Source organism: Penicillium robsamsonii (genome assembly GCF_028829455.1).
Source record: "Penicillium robsamsonii strain IBT 29466 chromosome Unknown utg000002l_segment0_segment0, whole genome shotgun sequence".
In the NCBI taxonomy this organism is placed as follows: domain Eukaryota; kingdom Fungi; phylum Ascomycota; class Eurotiomycetes; order Eurotiales; family Aspergillaceae; genus Penicillium; species Penicillium robsamsonii.
In genome coordinates this window covers 3,587,292-3,604,053 of record NW_026643220.1, presented here as the reverse complement: position 1 = coordinate 3,604,053, position 16,762 = coordinate 3,587,292, and the positions used below count along the sequence as shown (strand labels likewise).

The following is a 16,762-nucleotide window of genomic DNA, read 5'->3' as shown; positions in this document are numbered from 1 at the left end:
GCATCCATGTCTCAACAGTAGGGTTCATTTAATTGATAGTTATAGTCGTGAAGCTAATGTTAAATCAGTCTTCGTTGTCATCTTGCTATTCTCTGGAAACAGAGCGAACAAAACACAATCTATCCGAGGTATCCAAGATCTCGCCAGAATAAAAGATTAGCTGAAATATCGAGATAGATACTTCTAATTCCAACTTCTTTTCCCTGGATGTCATCACCTCCAGTTATCACTAATCGTGGCAGCATTGGTGCCGCACTGGGCGGGAACAGTGTACGAGAGGTTTGGGTCGCTCTCCCACGTAACAGTACCATCACTTGCCACCTGGATATACTTGTAGGTGAAGCTAGTACCCGGTGTAAGTGGCACAGTCACAAACCACAAATGGTTGCTCGAAGTGTACGAGGAAGCGCTCAGCGCGATAGCACTACTTGGGGACCAGGAGCCAAGCTGGGAAATAGATCCAACAAGTTTGATATTCTGGCCATATGCGGTAGTGGCAATCACGTTGAATGTCACTGCAACGGAAGTCGGAGCGGTGCATGCTGTGGTCGTAGTCGTCGTGGTCGTAGTGGCAGTTCCACCTGATCCAGTAGTAGTTACACCACCTGACACACTAGTCAAAGTGCTAGGCCAAGCGGTATTTGTTGCACTGCTGAAAGTACCAATAGCTGAAGTATGCTGACATTGGGCAGGGACACTGCTGGCAGAGGTCTCGCCCCATGGTGCGGGAACTATGGCATTTCGACGCTCATTGGCGGTAAGCAAGGCTGCGTAGGACCAAGTCAGGTCACGAGCTGAAAGTGGGGAGCCATCGGACCTGGAGAATTGCTCGGCCAAGGAGCCACTGGACGGTGCGTATTTTTCCTGGGATATTTGTTAATCGTAGTAGTCAACCACCGACAGTAGTATACAACATACCACAACACCAACATATCCATCCGCATATGCTTTGACCGCACTCACGATCGCGGAGTATGTATCACTGGACGAAGAGTAGGTACCGGTCGCAGCAGAGCTGTACAGATCCTTGAAGAAGTTCAAAGACACAGAGGTAATTGTCAAAGAGCCGATACGGTTCCACGTGTATATAGCATCATACAGCTGCTCGGCGGCAGCCAAAGTGCAGAGATACCATGGGTTACCATTGTAGTATGAGTCCTCTGGGTATCGACCAACAGCAACAGCCTTACCGGCCGCGATACCTGAGTTGACAGAGTAGATCGATCGGAACGAATCAGTCACAGCTTTGTGGTTTGCGAGGGCTCGAGCCGAGCAGGGCTGGAATGTGGTGTCATCACATCCTGCCTCCGGGTCGAAAGTTTGAATGCTACCGAGCAGGGTGTTGGCGTCTTTGCCCGAGCGTCCACCACCAAAGTTGGCCAAAGTGTAAGATCCAGTCCAGAAAGACTGTAGGAAGCACAGGACCTGCGGAGCCTGAGAGTCACAATACGAACATGAGGAACCGACTTGTTTCGCAAACGTGCTTCCCTCTACCAAGGCGCGGTGCTGAGCCGCGATGGTAAAGAACGATGAGCCAGAAACTTCTTCCCAGAGATCTGAAGGATATCAGGAATTTGCATAACTATAATTTGAGGTAGTTTGAGGTATACTAACCAAATCCGGTCTGATTCCAGTATTGCGAAACATAGGACAGATCGTTGCGCACAACGGGCCAGACAATGTTGGTCGCATAGTTGGTGTACCCGTTACCCTGAATTGGTTAGCAATGCAATAGTAAAGGGAATCCAAATGCATACAATAAGCCATTGACCAAATGAAATCAATGCAGTGGCTCGCAAGGCCGGTCCGTCACGCTGAGGGCGACCCCAAGAGCCAGTGAAAGCTGTCTCATCGGCGTTAAACTTGGGCTCTGCCAGTCCACCGCTGAAAAGATTCCCAGATGGATTCGATACTGTCTGGATATAGGCCTGCGCATTGATATATTCTTCAATGACATTCAACAACGCGCTGTCGCCGTTTTTGAACATATCGACCAAAGTTTTGAACACCAGGGCCGAGTCCCGAGTCCAGGTGTAATAGTCTACAGAACCAGTTAGTTCTCGCGTCAATGAATCGCCGTGGAATGACTTACAGTCGGGATCAGAGGTGCTCGGGCTGGCTACTACAATGCCCGGCTTTGCATTTGCAGCATGGGCACCAGCGGATCCAATGTTATCCAGGATACCCTGTCTTGCCACTGTGACCTCAGACGCCAACCAGGTACCCAAATCACCCGTCGCACGAGAGGTCAACGGTGCTTGCGGGGCGGCGATGGCTGCATGGCCAAGAGTAAGCGCCCAAAGCGCAGTCCAAAAACGAGGAGCCATCATGAGATCTGAAGGTGAGTTGGTTTAGAATCGTGGGGGCCAGATTTCGTTTTTATAGGACATGCGGGTAAATTCCATTCGGTCGCAATTCCACTGATGGGCTTCCATGCGCATTGCATGGTGTATAATCGCACACTACAGCAATGAACTCAGAGCTCCAGAGAGCTGCCATTAGGCAAAGATCGACATTCCCTAATTCACTTCCAGCATTAGTCAAGAGCTTCATTTCTGGGTCTGCAAGTGTCAGGTTTATCATTACTCTCTTCGGTAGGCGGATCGAATATCTCCCGAGGCACATGCAATATCTTACTGTCCGATCGTTGATCTCCATTCCAATCGCTTAGATCGACCATTTTCAAATCAAGCGTTAATTACCGTCAAACAGATGCCGCGTCATTATCTTCGATATTTGATCCCGCTGAATCTCCGCCCCCTGTCATCTTCAGCGGATAATCCGGGGTGGTGGCCACCAACCAGCCGGTTGGATTAGCGCCGCCGCCAGCACGCTATACCTACCTAGGAGCTAGCGCTTTGGTGAGGAATGCCATCCACGTGAATTTGATGCGACATTTCTTGACTTTGATGATGTCCCGAAGATGTGGAGTCTTAAAGAATCCCGCAGGTGGGCTAAGATCCGGAGATATGGACTTCTTCAAGCCTGGTGCAGAAGCCTAAGTACCGCTAGTATCTTGCAACTTCGAAACTACCTAACTTTCCGAAGTAATCTCACTTTCCCCTCAGCACAATCACTCTACATCTCGGCCCGGAGGAGCGGACTTGAAGCAATTTGGAACTTTTGTGTCTTTTGCATTTAACCGATTGGACTGGGACTACGCAAGGCTTATTCATGAGTGTATATTGCTGTCAGCAAAAGTCCGTCTCGTATTTGGCATGGATGGCCTGACTATAATGCCTAGCACACAAGTCAAAGATATAAATTGGGTCTGACTGCTGCCCCTGTTGGTCTCTCTGAGAGCCCAAACCTCAACATCACATCACATCTTACTCGTGGTGCAAACATGAAGAAACTTATATTCACAGCAACCATGCTGCTATGGCAGGCGGTGATGGGTCTGAGTCCTGCCGAATGGCGCAGTCAATCGATCTATTTCCTGCTGACGGATCGCTTCGGACGCAGCGATAATTCGGTCACTGCTAACTGTAACACTAACGACAGAGTATGCATGCTGTTTTGTCCTCGAGTCTCAATCTATAGACTAATCATGCGTGTTAGATTTACTGTGGTGGCACTTGGCAGGGAATTATCAACCAGGTTTGCATCAAATCTCTCCCTTCGCATTTCCTATACTAACTTGACTTTCAGTTGGATTATATCCAGGGAATGGGCTTTACTGCTATTTGGATTACTCCGGTGACAAAACAGCTCTCGCAAAACACTGGCGATGGCTCGTCCTACCATGGGTACTGGCAGCAAGATATGTAAGGTTCTTCAACCATTGATCCTAGAATACTGCTCAAAGGCTTCACTAGATACAATGTTAATCCAAATCATGGCACGTCCGATGATCTCTTGGCACTCTCCAAGGCACTACATGCTCGGGGCATGTATCTCATGGTTGATGTCGTGGCAAACCATATGGTGTGTTATCTTGAATGATATAGTATGGGGGCCTTTCTAACAACACAATAGGGCTACGCTGGGGCTGGAAATAATGTGGATTACAGTGTTTTCACCCCATTCAACTCTGCATCTTACTTCCACTCCTACTGCTCGATCAGTAACTACAATGACCAGTCCAATGTCGAGAATTGTTGGCTTGGCGACACCATTGTCTCGTTGCCAGATCTTGATACAACCCAGAGCTCAGTGAAGACCCTCTGGAACAATTGGATTTCTGGTTTAGTGTCCAAGTACTCTAGTAAGTCAAATGAGTTATGCTAAAGGCCAATCTAACTTTGTCAGTTGATGGATTGCGTATCGATACCGTAAAGCATGTCCAGAAGTCTTTCTGGCCTGACTTTAACAGCGCAGCAGGCGTCTACAGTGTCGGAGAGATCTTTGATGGGGATCCAGCGTACACCTGCGATTATCAGAACTACATGGATGGTGTTTTGAATTATCCAATGTGAGATGACTGCCATCCGGTTTCCCAGAGAAAAACTAACCGTCCAGGTATTACCCATTGCTGCGTGCGTTCCAAACTACCAGCGGCAGCATTAGCGATTTGTATAATATGATCGGCACTATGTCATCCGCTTGCGCAGATTCTACCCTACTGGGCAACTTCATTGAAAATCACGACAACCCACGTTTCCCAAGGTGAGGCAATCTAAAGTTCTTAGGGCTATCCGACACTAACTGCCTTCATCATAGCTACACAAGCGACTACTCACAGGCCAAGAATGTGCTCTCGTTCCTCTTTTTATCTGATGGTATTCCCATCGTGTATTCCGGCCAGGAACAACACTATGCTGGAGGAAATGACCCAGCCAATCGCGAGGCTATCTGGCTGTCAAAATACTCTACCACAGCAGAGTTATACCAACATATTGCGACTACAAACAAGATTCGTAAAGCGGCCGTCGCAGCAGATTCTAGTTATATCACGAGCAAGGTACGTATTTTCAAACCCATGCTGGTGTAAAAAAAACTAACCAGTCATAAGAATGTCGCCTTCTATCAAGACAGTCATACAATAGCCATGAAGAAGGGATCGGGCAGTTCACCCGTCATCACGGTCCTTTCCAATGCCGGGTCATCTGGATCTTCCTACACATTGTATTTGGGTGGGAGCGGGTATTCATCCGGCACCAAGCTAATGGAGCTGTACACCTGCACATCTGTAACAGTGGATTCCAGCAGCAAAATTGCAGTGCCAATGGCATCTGGATTACCACGGGTGTTTATTCTCGCATCCTCCTTGAGCAACAGCGGGCTATGTGGCTCAACTGTCCCCATTACCACGGCCACCACACCCACCACAGCGACTCAGACCGCTACGATAACCACTACAGCGGGGGGTTGCACCCAAGCCACTGCCCTCCCGGTCTTATTCAAGGAGCTTGTGACTACTTCTCTTGGCCAGGATATCTACATTTCAGGCTCAATCAGTCAACTGGGCACCTGGGACACGAGTAAAGCCGTCGCACTGTCTGCAGACAGCTACACTTCTTCCAATCCCTTGTGGCAGGCGACTATTACACTCCCCGTCGGAACAACCTTCCAGTATAAATTCATCAAGAAGACAAACGGAGCTTTGACATGGGAAAGCGATCCTAATCGGTCATATACAGTGCCAACTGGATGTACTGGAAGTACAGCCACCGTGACGGCTAGCTGGAAATGAACTGGGAATTGGTGATCTTGACAAGTTCTGCTTGGAGATGGATTCACGTCTGAAATTTGCAAATATCATTGGTAGCTACCTATTTCCTATGACTACAGCCCTGCAGACCAAATCCCAAAAGGTTGTGCTAGCTAAGTTATATTTCATGACACGTAATTCATGCAAAGTTAATCCGTGAAAAGTCGCACTCCCACTCAAATATGGCACGCAGTAAGATCCGCCATCATAAAGTCATAGGTATCCTGACGAGAATTACCCGGCAAAACTATCAAACCGCTCACCAAGTCATGGTATAAGGCGCTTAAAGTAGGTGAAGCACCTGTTGAAAATCTAATATAGAATTTTATGGGAAAGTATCTAGTCAAAAGGTAAATTTCATACATGATAGGCATGGTATAATGGCTTCCTGGCTAATCATGGACGGATATTCCGACAGACATATGTAATATTTAAGTGTGTGGCTAAGGGTGTTACGACTTATGCGTAGTCTCTGAGCCTCTTGTCCCGTAATTGTATGCGTAATCAATGGTTGCCAGAATCTTCCATAGAATTGTATTGCAACCCATTCAAAAATAGACAGGGCTGATTATGCGGGCTTGACCACCGATCATCTTCCTCCTATGATGCGTCGTCCCAGTGGCAATCTGGGCGCTTACTCGGAACCAGACTGCACGGACTGTGATTAACACCACGTTTCAGTGTTACAAAATCAGCAACAGAATTGTCTTACCTGATGCATTGTCACCCCCACGATGTCACTGGGATACACATACAACCCCAATATGATGATGAGGTATCTAAAATGACATTAGTCCAAGATCTTCGGCCATCTTAAACATAGGTACCGTAACATACAGTGCCAGGGCCATGCAGCCTTTCATATAGTGAAAAACTCCATCTTTGATCAAAAATGCAGTCGACAAAACACTGATAAACAATGATACATTTTGAAAGACGTTGAGGTTGAGTAGTGGGCCATGACCAAGTATCATGCTTGCAAAGGTCAGACCAGGAAGAATGAGAAGGACCATTGCAAGGGCCGTCTCAACGGTCAAATGCAGAACCAGTTCCACCCTGTTGGTCTTTGCGATCAGGCATGTTTTGGCACAGTTGGATAGACTGGTTATGACTGGCAGAAGCACAGCCCCAATAAAAGGCCGCGACAAGGAAGTGAGTTGCACTAATTCTGGGACATGTTGAATCAGGTTTACGGAGCATTGTACCGCAACCGCAAACATGACAATAAGCCAGCCACAAGAGATGCCATGAACGAGAGGGAAGTTGAAACATTCCCTCCTCTGATATATCGGAACCGGGACTGGAAGACCTGAGCCCGCTACCGATGGCTGGACTAGTGTCGAGGTCCCTCCGCCCCTGAAAGAGGAGGACATGGGTTTTGTACCTAAAACAAAGCCACATTACATAGAAGAGCAACAGCACGCCGGCCTCCACAGCAGCCAGTATGCTGAGGATGCTATGGTACGGTTCTTGATTTGTCATGCTAACAGAGATGTGCACGATAAAGGGGAATGCAGTGAACAGAGTGAGTGCAGACACATTCTTTACACCCCTGGCATCTATTCTTTGTTCGCCATGCGAAAGGCCCCCAATGAGAAAGCTAAGTCCTGCACCCTAAACAAATCAAATATCAGTCAATGCTACCGAACATCCTAGGCTGGTCACTCACCACGAGCAGGTCGGCTATCAAGCTACCGACAATGAATGATTCAATAAGTCTATTCTCGTGATAAAGAATACCAGTTATTCCTATCTGGTGATTGATTAGCCTGTGTCCTCTCAGGCCGTCATTCAACAGTACTTACTAAAAAGGGAAAGATATTTGGTAGAACTTCAGTGAGAATATTTGTCACCGTGGAGCCAGAAAATAGCCAAAGCCACTCCGCAGTGGAAATAAATCTTGTCTCGAGAGCTAACAGCGCAAAAAGGTTGAGCGCAAACACCCATTTAACTCCCCAATTTTGTGAACTTGCTAGCAGCGCAAGCGGCAAGAGTATAAGGAGTGTCCAGGTGTAGTCCTTCCAGAGCGTATGGACTAAGTTTCGGACAATCGTTTGTAGCGTAAGCAAATTCTGTGCCGGCAGGCGTACCCACCAGCGGTGGTCTTCAGACCATGGAACTGAGCTACTAAGATTCTCCCCGAGCAGTGGTCGATACTCATTGCCTTCAAAGTTGAACTCGACAGGGTGTTCCAGAACAGAAGTTAGTCGCATGGTGTACTATAGATAAATAGATAAGTATCAACCAGAAGCCTATTTCATGACAGCTTGCCAGCTGGGCCAAACAGGGCGGGCGATATTACACACCGTGTTTACTACCTAAGCTAACATTGGCCTTCGAAATTAGGTAATCGACTCGACATGAGGGGGAAATTGACAACTAGTAACACCACACATTTTACTAGGAACAGGGGATTGATAGGGCTTTACTAGTCAGTAATGTGCGTGGTATCGTGGTATTCCTATACTCCCTTCAACCCGTCTGCTCTGTCAAATCGCCTTCGAGCAACCATCTTCAGCGCGTAATTCACGTGAACATCAGCCTCCCTGCACGGCCCTCTGCGGGGGAAACCCCCTTACCTGTTGATGACACGAAGGTCAATATACACTTGCAATCAGTCAGTCAAAGAACCCAATGCCCGACCCTCTATCTATCGTTGGTTTGGCAGCCTCGATCGCTCAGTTTCTTGATATTGGGTTCCGACTGATCCAAGGCGCCAAAGAGATTCATGAATCCACTCAAGGAGTAAGCCAGGAAGTGGCGGAGCTCCAGTTGGTTGTGGAGGATATCAAAAATCTGAACCAGGATCTCACGAGTCAAACCGAGCAGCCTCTATCAAAGGATGACCTTGCGATTCGAGCCCTTGCCGAGCAGTGCGACTCGCTGGCAGATACCTTGTTAATGCAGCTAAGACCATTGTCGTTGCGAGCAGACGCAACGCATCGTATATTAGAAAGTTTCCGAGTGTCGATGACACATTATATGCGACGGAGAGAGATCTTAAGCCTGCGGGCGCGACTGAGTTTAGTGGAGAATCAGCTCCGAGAGAGGGTCGCACGTGCAGCACGGCAAGACCAGCGCTCAAGCATCACGTTAATATTGGACAGCCTCCGCCACGAAAAAGAAGACGCTAAGTCTCCTGTTTCCAGCAACTTGAATGGCTTTCAAACCTCCCTCGTTCTCGCTTCATCCTCGTGTGGGGGGACGGATGGCAGATATGACATGACCTTGAGTGATCTTTGTTCAAACCTTTTATCCCTATTGGACGAAGGGAGAGCGCAAAGTCACCGGAAAATGGTCATTCAAAGCTTGACCTTCAAGGCTATGAAACGACGACATGACCAGATCAATACTGCACATTTCAAAACACTAGATTGGGTTTTCGATCATTCCAAAACAACTTTTGGGCGATGGCTGGAAGAGCAGGGGGGAATATATTGGGTGAACGGACTGGTAAGAATAATCGGTCCTTACACCAGACCATGCTTGAGGCAAGACTGTTCCTAATACTGGTTTCAGGCGGGCAGCGGGAAATCCACACTCATGAAGTTTATATCCGATCATGATAAGACCAGAGACGCATTGAGTTGCTGGGCTGGAGAACAAAAGCTGTTCATTGCCAGCTTTTACTTTTGGAATGCAGGTGTGGATATGCAAAAGTCCCAACTTGGTCTCTTGCAGAGCATACTTTATCAGATCCTAAGAGCTGAGCCATGCCTGGTTCCCAAGGTTTGTCATAGCCACGAGGGATCAGAGCCGTGGGATATCACCGAATTGATGGAAGCATTTTCTCTCCTAGCTGACACTACATCATCGGCTAGATTTTGCTTCTTTATTGACGGTCTTGACGAGTACGATGGAAATGACTTTGAGATCGTTTGCGTCTTAAAGGAACTCGCTCGATCAGCAAGTGTCAAAATTTGCGCGTCCAGTCGGCCCTGGGTAGCTTTTGAAAAAGAGCTTAGCAATTCGGGACGGATGTTTGTTCTACAGGACTTCACTGGACAGGACATGGAGAACTACGTCGAGGCAATGCTCGTTGAGAATGATATATTCAAAGCACTGGCGGCAACTGATCTTCGCTGCCACAATCTTGTTTCTGAGATTTCCCGGAGAGCGAACGGGGTTTGGCTCTGGGTTTTTCTGGTTGTCCGAGATCTCATGAGGGACATTACTGCCAGAGAAACGTATAGCACATTAGAGGCCCGTCTCAATAGCCTGCCCCAAGAGTTAAATAAGTATTTTTCTCGCATAATGGAACGGATTGATCCGTTCTTCCGGCAAGATACCGCTCGTATCTTTCTCATCGCCGTGGATTCGGTTAGGCCATTCCCATTATATGCAATGAAGTTTTTGGAGAGAGATTCAAGATATGAGGACTACGCCCTCGATCTTCAATTGGAAGGAATCACCGTCGATGAGCTTTCTGTTGTGTGCGAGGACTGGCGACCACGACTTCAGAACCGATGTGGAGATCTTTTGATTATTCATAAGGATAACTCTGAAGATGCATTTTTCAAAACAACTGTGGACTTCATTCATAGGTCTGCACGAGATTTCCTTCGGGATAATCACCACACCATGTTACAAAGGTTCGTTCCAGAGAGTTTTAATGGCAAGAAAACACTCTGCAGGATGCTCCTCGCCATGCTAAAAACCTATCCAATTGAAACCTTTCGACAGGCTTCAAATGGATTGTTTGGCTTGGTCGATGAAATTCTGTACTATGCTTGTGAGCTGGAGCTATTAGATCAAGCGGGTTCCCAGTTCCCTATTCTGGACGAGATTGATGATGTCATGTCGAACTATTCGGCAGCAGAACACAATCACTGGACCAATGGACGGGATTCGCCCACCAACACCAGATATGTTCAATGGATTGAACGAGGCCAGTGCTCCTATATCGCGCTTGCGGTGCAGGCCCGCTTACGACGATATGTCGAGCATGTCCTAGATCTCAACCCATCCTGGTTGAAGAAGAATGGTCGCCCGTTACTAGACTATGCCCTTCGGCCTACCAGAGTCACGCCGAGCGACCTTCCTTACAACCATGAGCGAGAATACGCAGGTATCGATGCAGACCTTGTGACTGCGCTGCTTGTCCGCGGAGCTGATCCAAATGAGCACATCTACACCTATGGCGGCCAAACACCGTGGGAGTTATTTGTCTTGTTTTGTTACGAACGATGCAAGCATTTGCCAGAAGACCAAAATCCATATTTCGAGGTCGCCGGCTTGTTAGTCCAACACAATGCGAACTTAGATCATGTGGTGCGCTTCCCAACAATGGAGACTTACCTGGGGACAACCGCGCGATATAAGACTCAAGTCACTATTGAAAGGAGACAAGCACCAGCCCGAGAATTGCTCAACAAGGTATTCACATCGAACCAGATGGTAAATTTGGACCACAAAATGCAACAGGCGAAACTAGAATCACAGAACCAAGGAGGACGATTTTTCGGATGGATTCACTACATGGTCACAGGCAATTGTTAAAGGCATGAGCTATCTCCTTGGCCATATTTCAGCTGGACGACCTGTAAATTCAGTGGTATTCATGGGGATCCAATTACGGCCATATGAAGAGAGAGCTACGAAACACGCACCGCTCCTATCACGTTAGATAGCTTTTTGTCCAACAAAATATAGCACATGCAATCCATAAGGGGTGTAGAACAGAGGTACCCGTCCTCTCAGTCGTACTTAAGCTATACGCCAGTCAGTTAGCAAAACTAGTTGCTGTATATCGCGTTTCACCCCACGCGCCTCAAAAAATGCCCCGCTGGGTCTAGTACCCTTGTCTTCAGTTTCAGCAGTGAACCAGGCAAGGCTAATAAAATAATCGGGTAACGTTGTTTTACGGTACAATGCCTAGAAACCGAGGATGTTCATTGCCTATCAATAGGTAGTCTATCCTTTCTTGGCACTAGGGTTCGAGAAACAATGAAAGGTGGTGACACCGATTTCCGGAAGTACTATATGCAGCTCAACTCGTCTCGTGAGTTTGCCCCCTGGTGTCTCATATACACTATACTGCAATCATGACATATATGGTAAATGTCAGAGTGGGATATGATTCAACTTGACCAAAACTTGATTTTACACTATTTTAGCATATATCATTATACAAAACACTCCAAGCTCCTGCTGGATGTGGGCAATTTATCCGATTCCCACCATGAAAATGGGCCATTGCAAATCCCCTCCCTTCTCACATGGGGATGTCTCATTTCTCTCCTTTCATTTACGTCATCCGTATCCAACAGGCGGTCCATGAAGTCTCCAGTGGACCCAACGCGGATACACAATCAGATTCTATTCTAAGAAGTGAACTGGGCAAGTGCTGGTCGACACGATCGGAATGGGATCAGGGTAGCAAGTTCTCTGCGCCCTGGCTGTTGGCACGGTTGGTGGGAGAGACTGAAACTTTGATTATGTTGACCTGGCCTCCTAAGAAGTCTCAATATCGTCGAGGCGATCTGGGATGAGACTAGGCTGGGTCGGAATCTTGATCAGATTGATCCGGATTCAAGGAAAATCTGCAAGTTCAATCTCAAAGAGAATAAGATTCGCCTCTCTTCCAAAGGATTTTCGGCAGGACCTGTCGGTGCGATCGGGATGACATCTGGGCTGGGATGGGGTAGGTTGATCTAGATTTCTCCCAAGAATTTATTAATGCCGAAGTGATCAGTACGATCCGGGTGTGATTGGACTGGAAATCTTCGTCAAGCTAGGTCAATCTGACCAAGAGCCTGATCCGACTTTACCCTCCTTGCTAGAAGGAAGCTGGACCGATATGCAAGGAAGGTCGGGAAGGGACCGTCGTTGCGAACCAAAAGGTGCAATCGGGGTAGAGATCTCAGTAGGAAGGTGGGATGATGTGCCGACTAGCAATACCTCTCAGGTGATTCGAGACAGCACCAAAGATGCCGAAAGCATGTCGAGGGCTGGGATTGTAGAGGGGACGTCAGGAGCTCTCGCATGACAAGTGGCCCCATATCGACGGGGTGGATTAACTCAACCTTTGGCTTTGAGAGCTTGTTGGTTGAAAACAAAGGCCTAGGAGGCATTGAGACGGATTACATTGAAAATCATCAGAATGGAAAAACTGAGGTAGATTGAGGTACATCAAGAGTTGTCTATCGAATTACCTTTTACGCCGCATGTGAATGTATAAATTCCGACCCTTGGCAACGGGGAAACTCGAACGCGATAAAGCGGGGTGAGCAAGGCATACAAAACACCCTGAATGACAGGGTTAGTACCTTGTTTCGTACAGGCCAATATAATTTGACAGTGCACTATGTAGTCACGCGATCGGATCGCCACTCAAAACAAGGCAAGCCAAGCCAACTCCTCGGTACTTGCAGTTCAGACGTTCGACCTGTAGATTTTATCGTCCAATCAAAAAGTCAAGGGGGTGCGCAAGGATACGGTCAACTGCAAAGTATGGGGGCTAGGTCTTGAATCTGGCCCCAACCGACAGGGATGAGTTTGATGGCGCCGTGGGCAAAGAGCTAGCGATCTCGATGAACGTGTTAGTTTAGGAATCAAGCACGATGTGCAACAGTATCACTCCACCAGGTGGTAACCCACCGATGCACACACGGTGGATGTGGTGAGTGGCGATCACCCGGCCGATCGCAGCAAAGACGGAGGGGATGGTAAACGGGATATTGACAAAACTCGAAATGATTGCTACCAGCAGGGTGACAGAACACCCCTCGAAAGTGTCTGAAAGTACACAGTAAGATCTCGAGGCCTAATCGCGTGAGGCCAAGGGGGCGAAACCCGATAACTCCCAATAAGTCGGTAGTCAAGTTTAACAGTCATGAGTTTATACGAGGCCGATTCCGGGACCCCGACGGACCAAGACAGTGCCAATGAAGTGATTGTGTAAAGGACTCGGGTAATTGGTAATATGGCAACATCACATGGGCCTCATAGTCCAATCACAATATGTCTCACTTCCCCAGGGGGGATGATAATTTTGACCTTGAGCCTAATCAGTGGAGGGTCCCGCATATTTGCCGTCAAGGGGGGTTCAAGCATCTGTCATTGGACCAAGACCATGTGTGGGAGATAGTAATATGAGAGATACCAGCTATCTCACCTCGGTTATTTCTTTTCTTGACTGTGATAGGGTCAAGGAGGTAGCCAAGCAGACAGGGTTACAATGGAACCTACCAGCCAAGCGGCATGGCGCGGGGAGATAGTCGGGCCTAGCCGTGTCAAGTTACGCCAAGGTGCGCCAGTGCACGCTAAAGTAGACGCTAAGTGGGTCCCTATACCACCAAAGCTGGGGGGGGTCTAAGCCCACAACAGCTGATTGATTGGATGATGAAAGTCTTGGCATTGATTAGCATTCCGGATATCTCTCAATCTTTTTCCATTCTTTTCTCTTATCAGGAATTGGTGAAACCGGATGATGCCGAAGTTCAACCCATTGGAGCCAAGTCCACAGGCTTAATCTAGGAAAGTACTAGATGCAGGGTCTTTTATTTTAGTTTCCCGGCTATTGACGGTTTTTGCCACGCGCCGTCCGCCACGTCCTAATGCAGATAATGCCCCGGGATTTCTCAAGTGGGAGTGAAGTAAGAAGGTCCAGGTAAATCGTTACGCTAAATCACGCGATGTCCATATAATTGCTTCATCTCGCTGTCCCACGACTTTCTTTTTTTTTTTCTCTTCTTGTGTGTTTCATCTCCCATATCTTTTGGATCCCCCCCAAGAACTGCCACCATGAATGCCAGCGACCCGGTCGATGTGGCTGAGATTGCCAAATCAAGGGCAATTGCACACGATATCGGTGTGGATGAGAAGGCCCCTGTAGTTGATGAGATGACCATCGACAATGCCCCTCCCCTGCGAGATGTGTCAATCGATAATTCTATGGAGAAGGCCACTCCTACCGCCGATGAACTAGCCAATCTGCGCCGTGTTGCCGGCAAGCTGCCCATCGCTGCATACAGTGTTGCCTTTGTGGAACTGTGCGAGCGTTTCTCGTACTACGGTACCACTGCTGTTTGTAAGGACTATCACATCTTTGGGAGGATATAGGTCGGCTAACCATATGAATTATAGTCGTCAATTTCATTCAGCGACCTTTGCCCGATGGATCCTCCACCGGTGCCCTGGTGCCAGGTCTCTCTGACTGGAGCAACGACTCCCCCGGAGCTCTGGGTATGGGCCAACAGGCCTCCACCGGATTGACATTGTGTAAGTGATGTGGTTCTCTCGAGGGTTCAGTTCATTTGGCTAATCTGGTTAACTTACGCAAAGTCAACTCGTTCTGGTCCTACATCATGCCCCTCTTCGGTGCCATGGTTGCCGATCAATACTGGGGTCGTTACCGTACCATCATGTCCGCTATTGCCTGCGCACTCGTTGGACACATCATTCTTATCGTTTCCGCCATTCCCCAAGTTATTCAAAACCCCAACGGTGCCATCGGATGCTTCTCGCTTGGTCTCATTATCATGGGTATTGGAACCGGTGGTTTCAAGGCCAATATCTCCCCCCTGATCGCAGAACAATATCGTGATGACAAGCCCTATGTCATGACCCTGGAGTCCGGTGAGCGTGTCATCGTGGACCCGTCTGCCACTGTTTCCCGTATCTACATGTACTTCTACATGATGGTCAACACCGGTTCTTTCATCGGTCAGATCGCCATGGTCTACGCCGAGCGATATGTTGGTTTCTGGCTCTCTTACCTTCTCCCCACTGCCATGTTCTGTTTGTGCCCTATAGTATTGCTCCTTTGCAAGAAGCAGTACGTTCTCGCTCCTCCCAGTGGATCAATCTACGCCAAGGGTTTCAAGCTGTGGATGTTAGCGATGAAGGGCCACTGGTCCCTGAACCCCGTGCGGTGGTAAGCTATACCCGGTCCCCGATTGTTACACCTGCCTAACCTTTTGTATAGGTTCAAGTCCTCTGACACCGATATTTGGGCCGTCGTGAAGCCCAGCTACCTCGGAGCCAGCAAGCCCGTGTGGATGGACTTTGATGATGCCTGGGTTGATGAAGTTCGACGTGGACTGATGGCCTGCAGAGTGTTCTTGTGGTACCCTCTTTACTGTACGTGACCAAAACTCCTCCTGAATTTGCATATGCTGATCATTTTTTAGGGCTCGCCTACAACCAGATGTTGAACAACTTGACATCTCAAGCTGCCACCATGAAGCTTGGAGGTGTCCCCAACGATGTCATCAACAACCTCAACCCCATTTCCCTGATCATCTTCATTCCCATCTTTGATCAGTTTGTCTACCCTGGTATTCGCAAGATGGGTTTCCATTTCACCCCCTTGAAGCGTATCACGGCCGGTTTCATGATGGCCGCCCTCAGTATGGTCGTTGCCGCCGTCACCCAACACTACATCTACGAGATGGGACCCTGCGGGAAAGAGGCCAACTTCTGTCTCGAGGTGAAGCACGAGCACACCAATATCTCCGTCTGGGTCCAAGCCCTGACCTATATCATGGGTGGTATTTCCGAGATCTTTGCCTCCGTGACTTCCTTGGAGTATGCCTACACCAAGGCCCCCAAGAACATGCGATCTCTCGTGCAGGCTGTGTCCCTCTTGATGACCGCCTTCTCATCTGCCATTGGTCAGGCTTTCATTGGTCTGGCGGATGATCCCCTCTTGGTTTGGAACTACACGGTGGTTGCTATCCTCGCCTTCATCGGTGGTATTGGCTTCTGGGCCACCAACTACAAGTTGGATGCACAGGAGGATGCCATGAACATGTTGCCAGACAGTGAATTCACCCCCGGGCGCAAGTGGATGAGGAGCGGAAGTAAAGAGTATCGCACGAGATATGTCAGGATGAAGTAATGGTACATATGGATGGTTTAGGGTTAATATCTTGGCATGATTAGCTAAAAGCTGGGCTTTAAGACCATGGATACCCATTGAAATGATATTTCATTTTCATCAATTTATTTTCTTTCGTAGGCTGTACAGCCCAAAGTAGTATAGCCAATTGAACCAGTCATAATTGATTATGTCCCTGCGCCTCGCGAACTTGGTTACTTCTCTTCTTGCTCCTATCCCTTCTCCTCTCAAATACTGCTGCTTCACCTCACGTCAACCTTCAACTA

At 48.2% G+C, this 16,762-nt stretch overlaps 5 protein-coding genes across 5 annotated transcripts; 4 read left to right on the top strand and 1 right to left on the bottom strand.

Moving 5' to 3' along the window:
- Positions 1 to 213: 213 nt before the first annotated feature.
- Positions 214 to 2,327, bottom strand: N7447_004608 (putative glucan 1,4-alpha-glucosidase; the record flags this gene model as incomplete). The annotated part of the gene is made up of 5 exons (XM_057228883.1): positions 214 to 864; positions 919 to 1,556; positions 1,615 to 1,711; positions 1,758 to 2,041; positions 2,093 to 2,327. 5 exons carry the CDS (start codon positions 2,325 to 2,327, stop codon positions 214 to 216), a joined length of 1,905 nt encoding a protein of 634 aa, XP_057088224.1.
- A 1,019-nt stretch (positions 2,328 to 3,346) lies between these two features.
- Positions 3,347 to 5,635, top strand: N7447_004607 (putative alpha-amylase; the record flags this gene model as incomplete). The annotated part of the gene is made up of 9 exons (XM_057228882.1): positions 3,347 to 3,505; positions 3,562 to 3,600; positions 3,652 to 3,767; positions 3,819 to 3,927; positions 3,979 to 4,207; positions 4,252 to 4,414; positions 4,462 to 4,608; positions 4,663 to 4,903; positions 4,955 to 5,635. The coding sequence occupies 9 exons, from the start codon at positions 3,347 to 3,349 to the stop codon at positions 5,633 to 5,635; spliced, it is 1,884 nt and encodes a 627-aa protein (XP_057088223.1).
- A 2,652-nt stretch (positions 5,636 to 8,287) lies between these two features.
- On the top strand, positions 8,288 to 11,152 carry N7447_004606 (uncharacterized protein; the record flags this gene model as incomplete). Its single annotated transcript, XM_057228881.1, has 2 exons — positions 8,288 to 9,106; positions 9,173 to 11,152. 2 exons carry the CDS (start codon positions 8,288 to 8,290, stop codon positions 11,150 to 11,152), a joined length of 2,799 nt encoding a protein of 932 aa, XP_057088222.1.
- A 719-nt stretch (positions 11,153 to 11,871) lies between these two features.
- On the top strand, positions 11,872 to 12,144 carry N7447_004605 (uncharacterized protein; the record flags this gene model as incomplete). The annotated part of the gene is made up of 1 exon (XM_057228880.1): positions 11,872 to 12,144. One exon carries the CDS (start codon positions 11,872 to 11,874, stop codon positions 12,142 to 12,144), a length of 273 nt encoding a protein of 90 aa, XP_057088221.1.
- Positions 12,145 to 14,398: 2,254 nt separating this feature from the next.
- N7447_004604 (uncharacterized protein) lies at positions 14,399 to 16,496 on the top strand (the record flags this gene model as incomplete). The annotated part of the gene is made up of 5 exons (XM_057228879.1): positions 14,399 to 14,684; positions 14,741 to 14,875; positions 14,939 to 15,530; positions 15,582 to 15,736; positions 15,787 to 16,496. The coding sequence occupies 5 exons, from the start codon at positions 14,399 to 14,401 to the stop codon at positions 16,494 to 16,496; spliced, it is 1,878 nt and encodes a 625-aa protein (XP_057088220.1).
- Between the last annotated feature and the right edge of the window lie 266 nt (positions 16,497 to 16,762).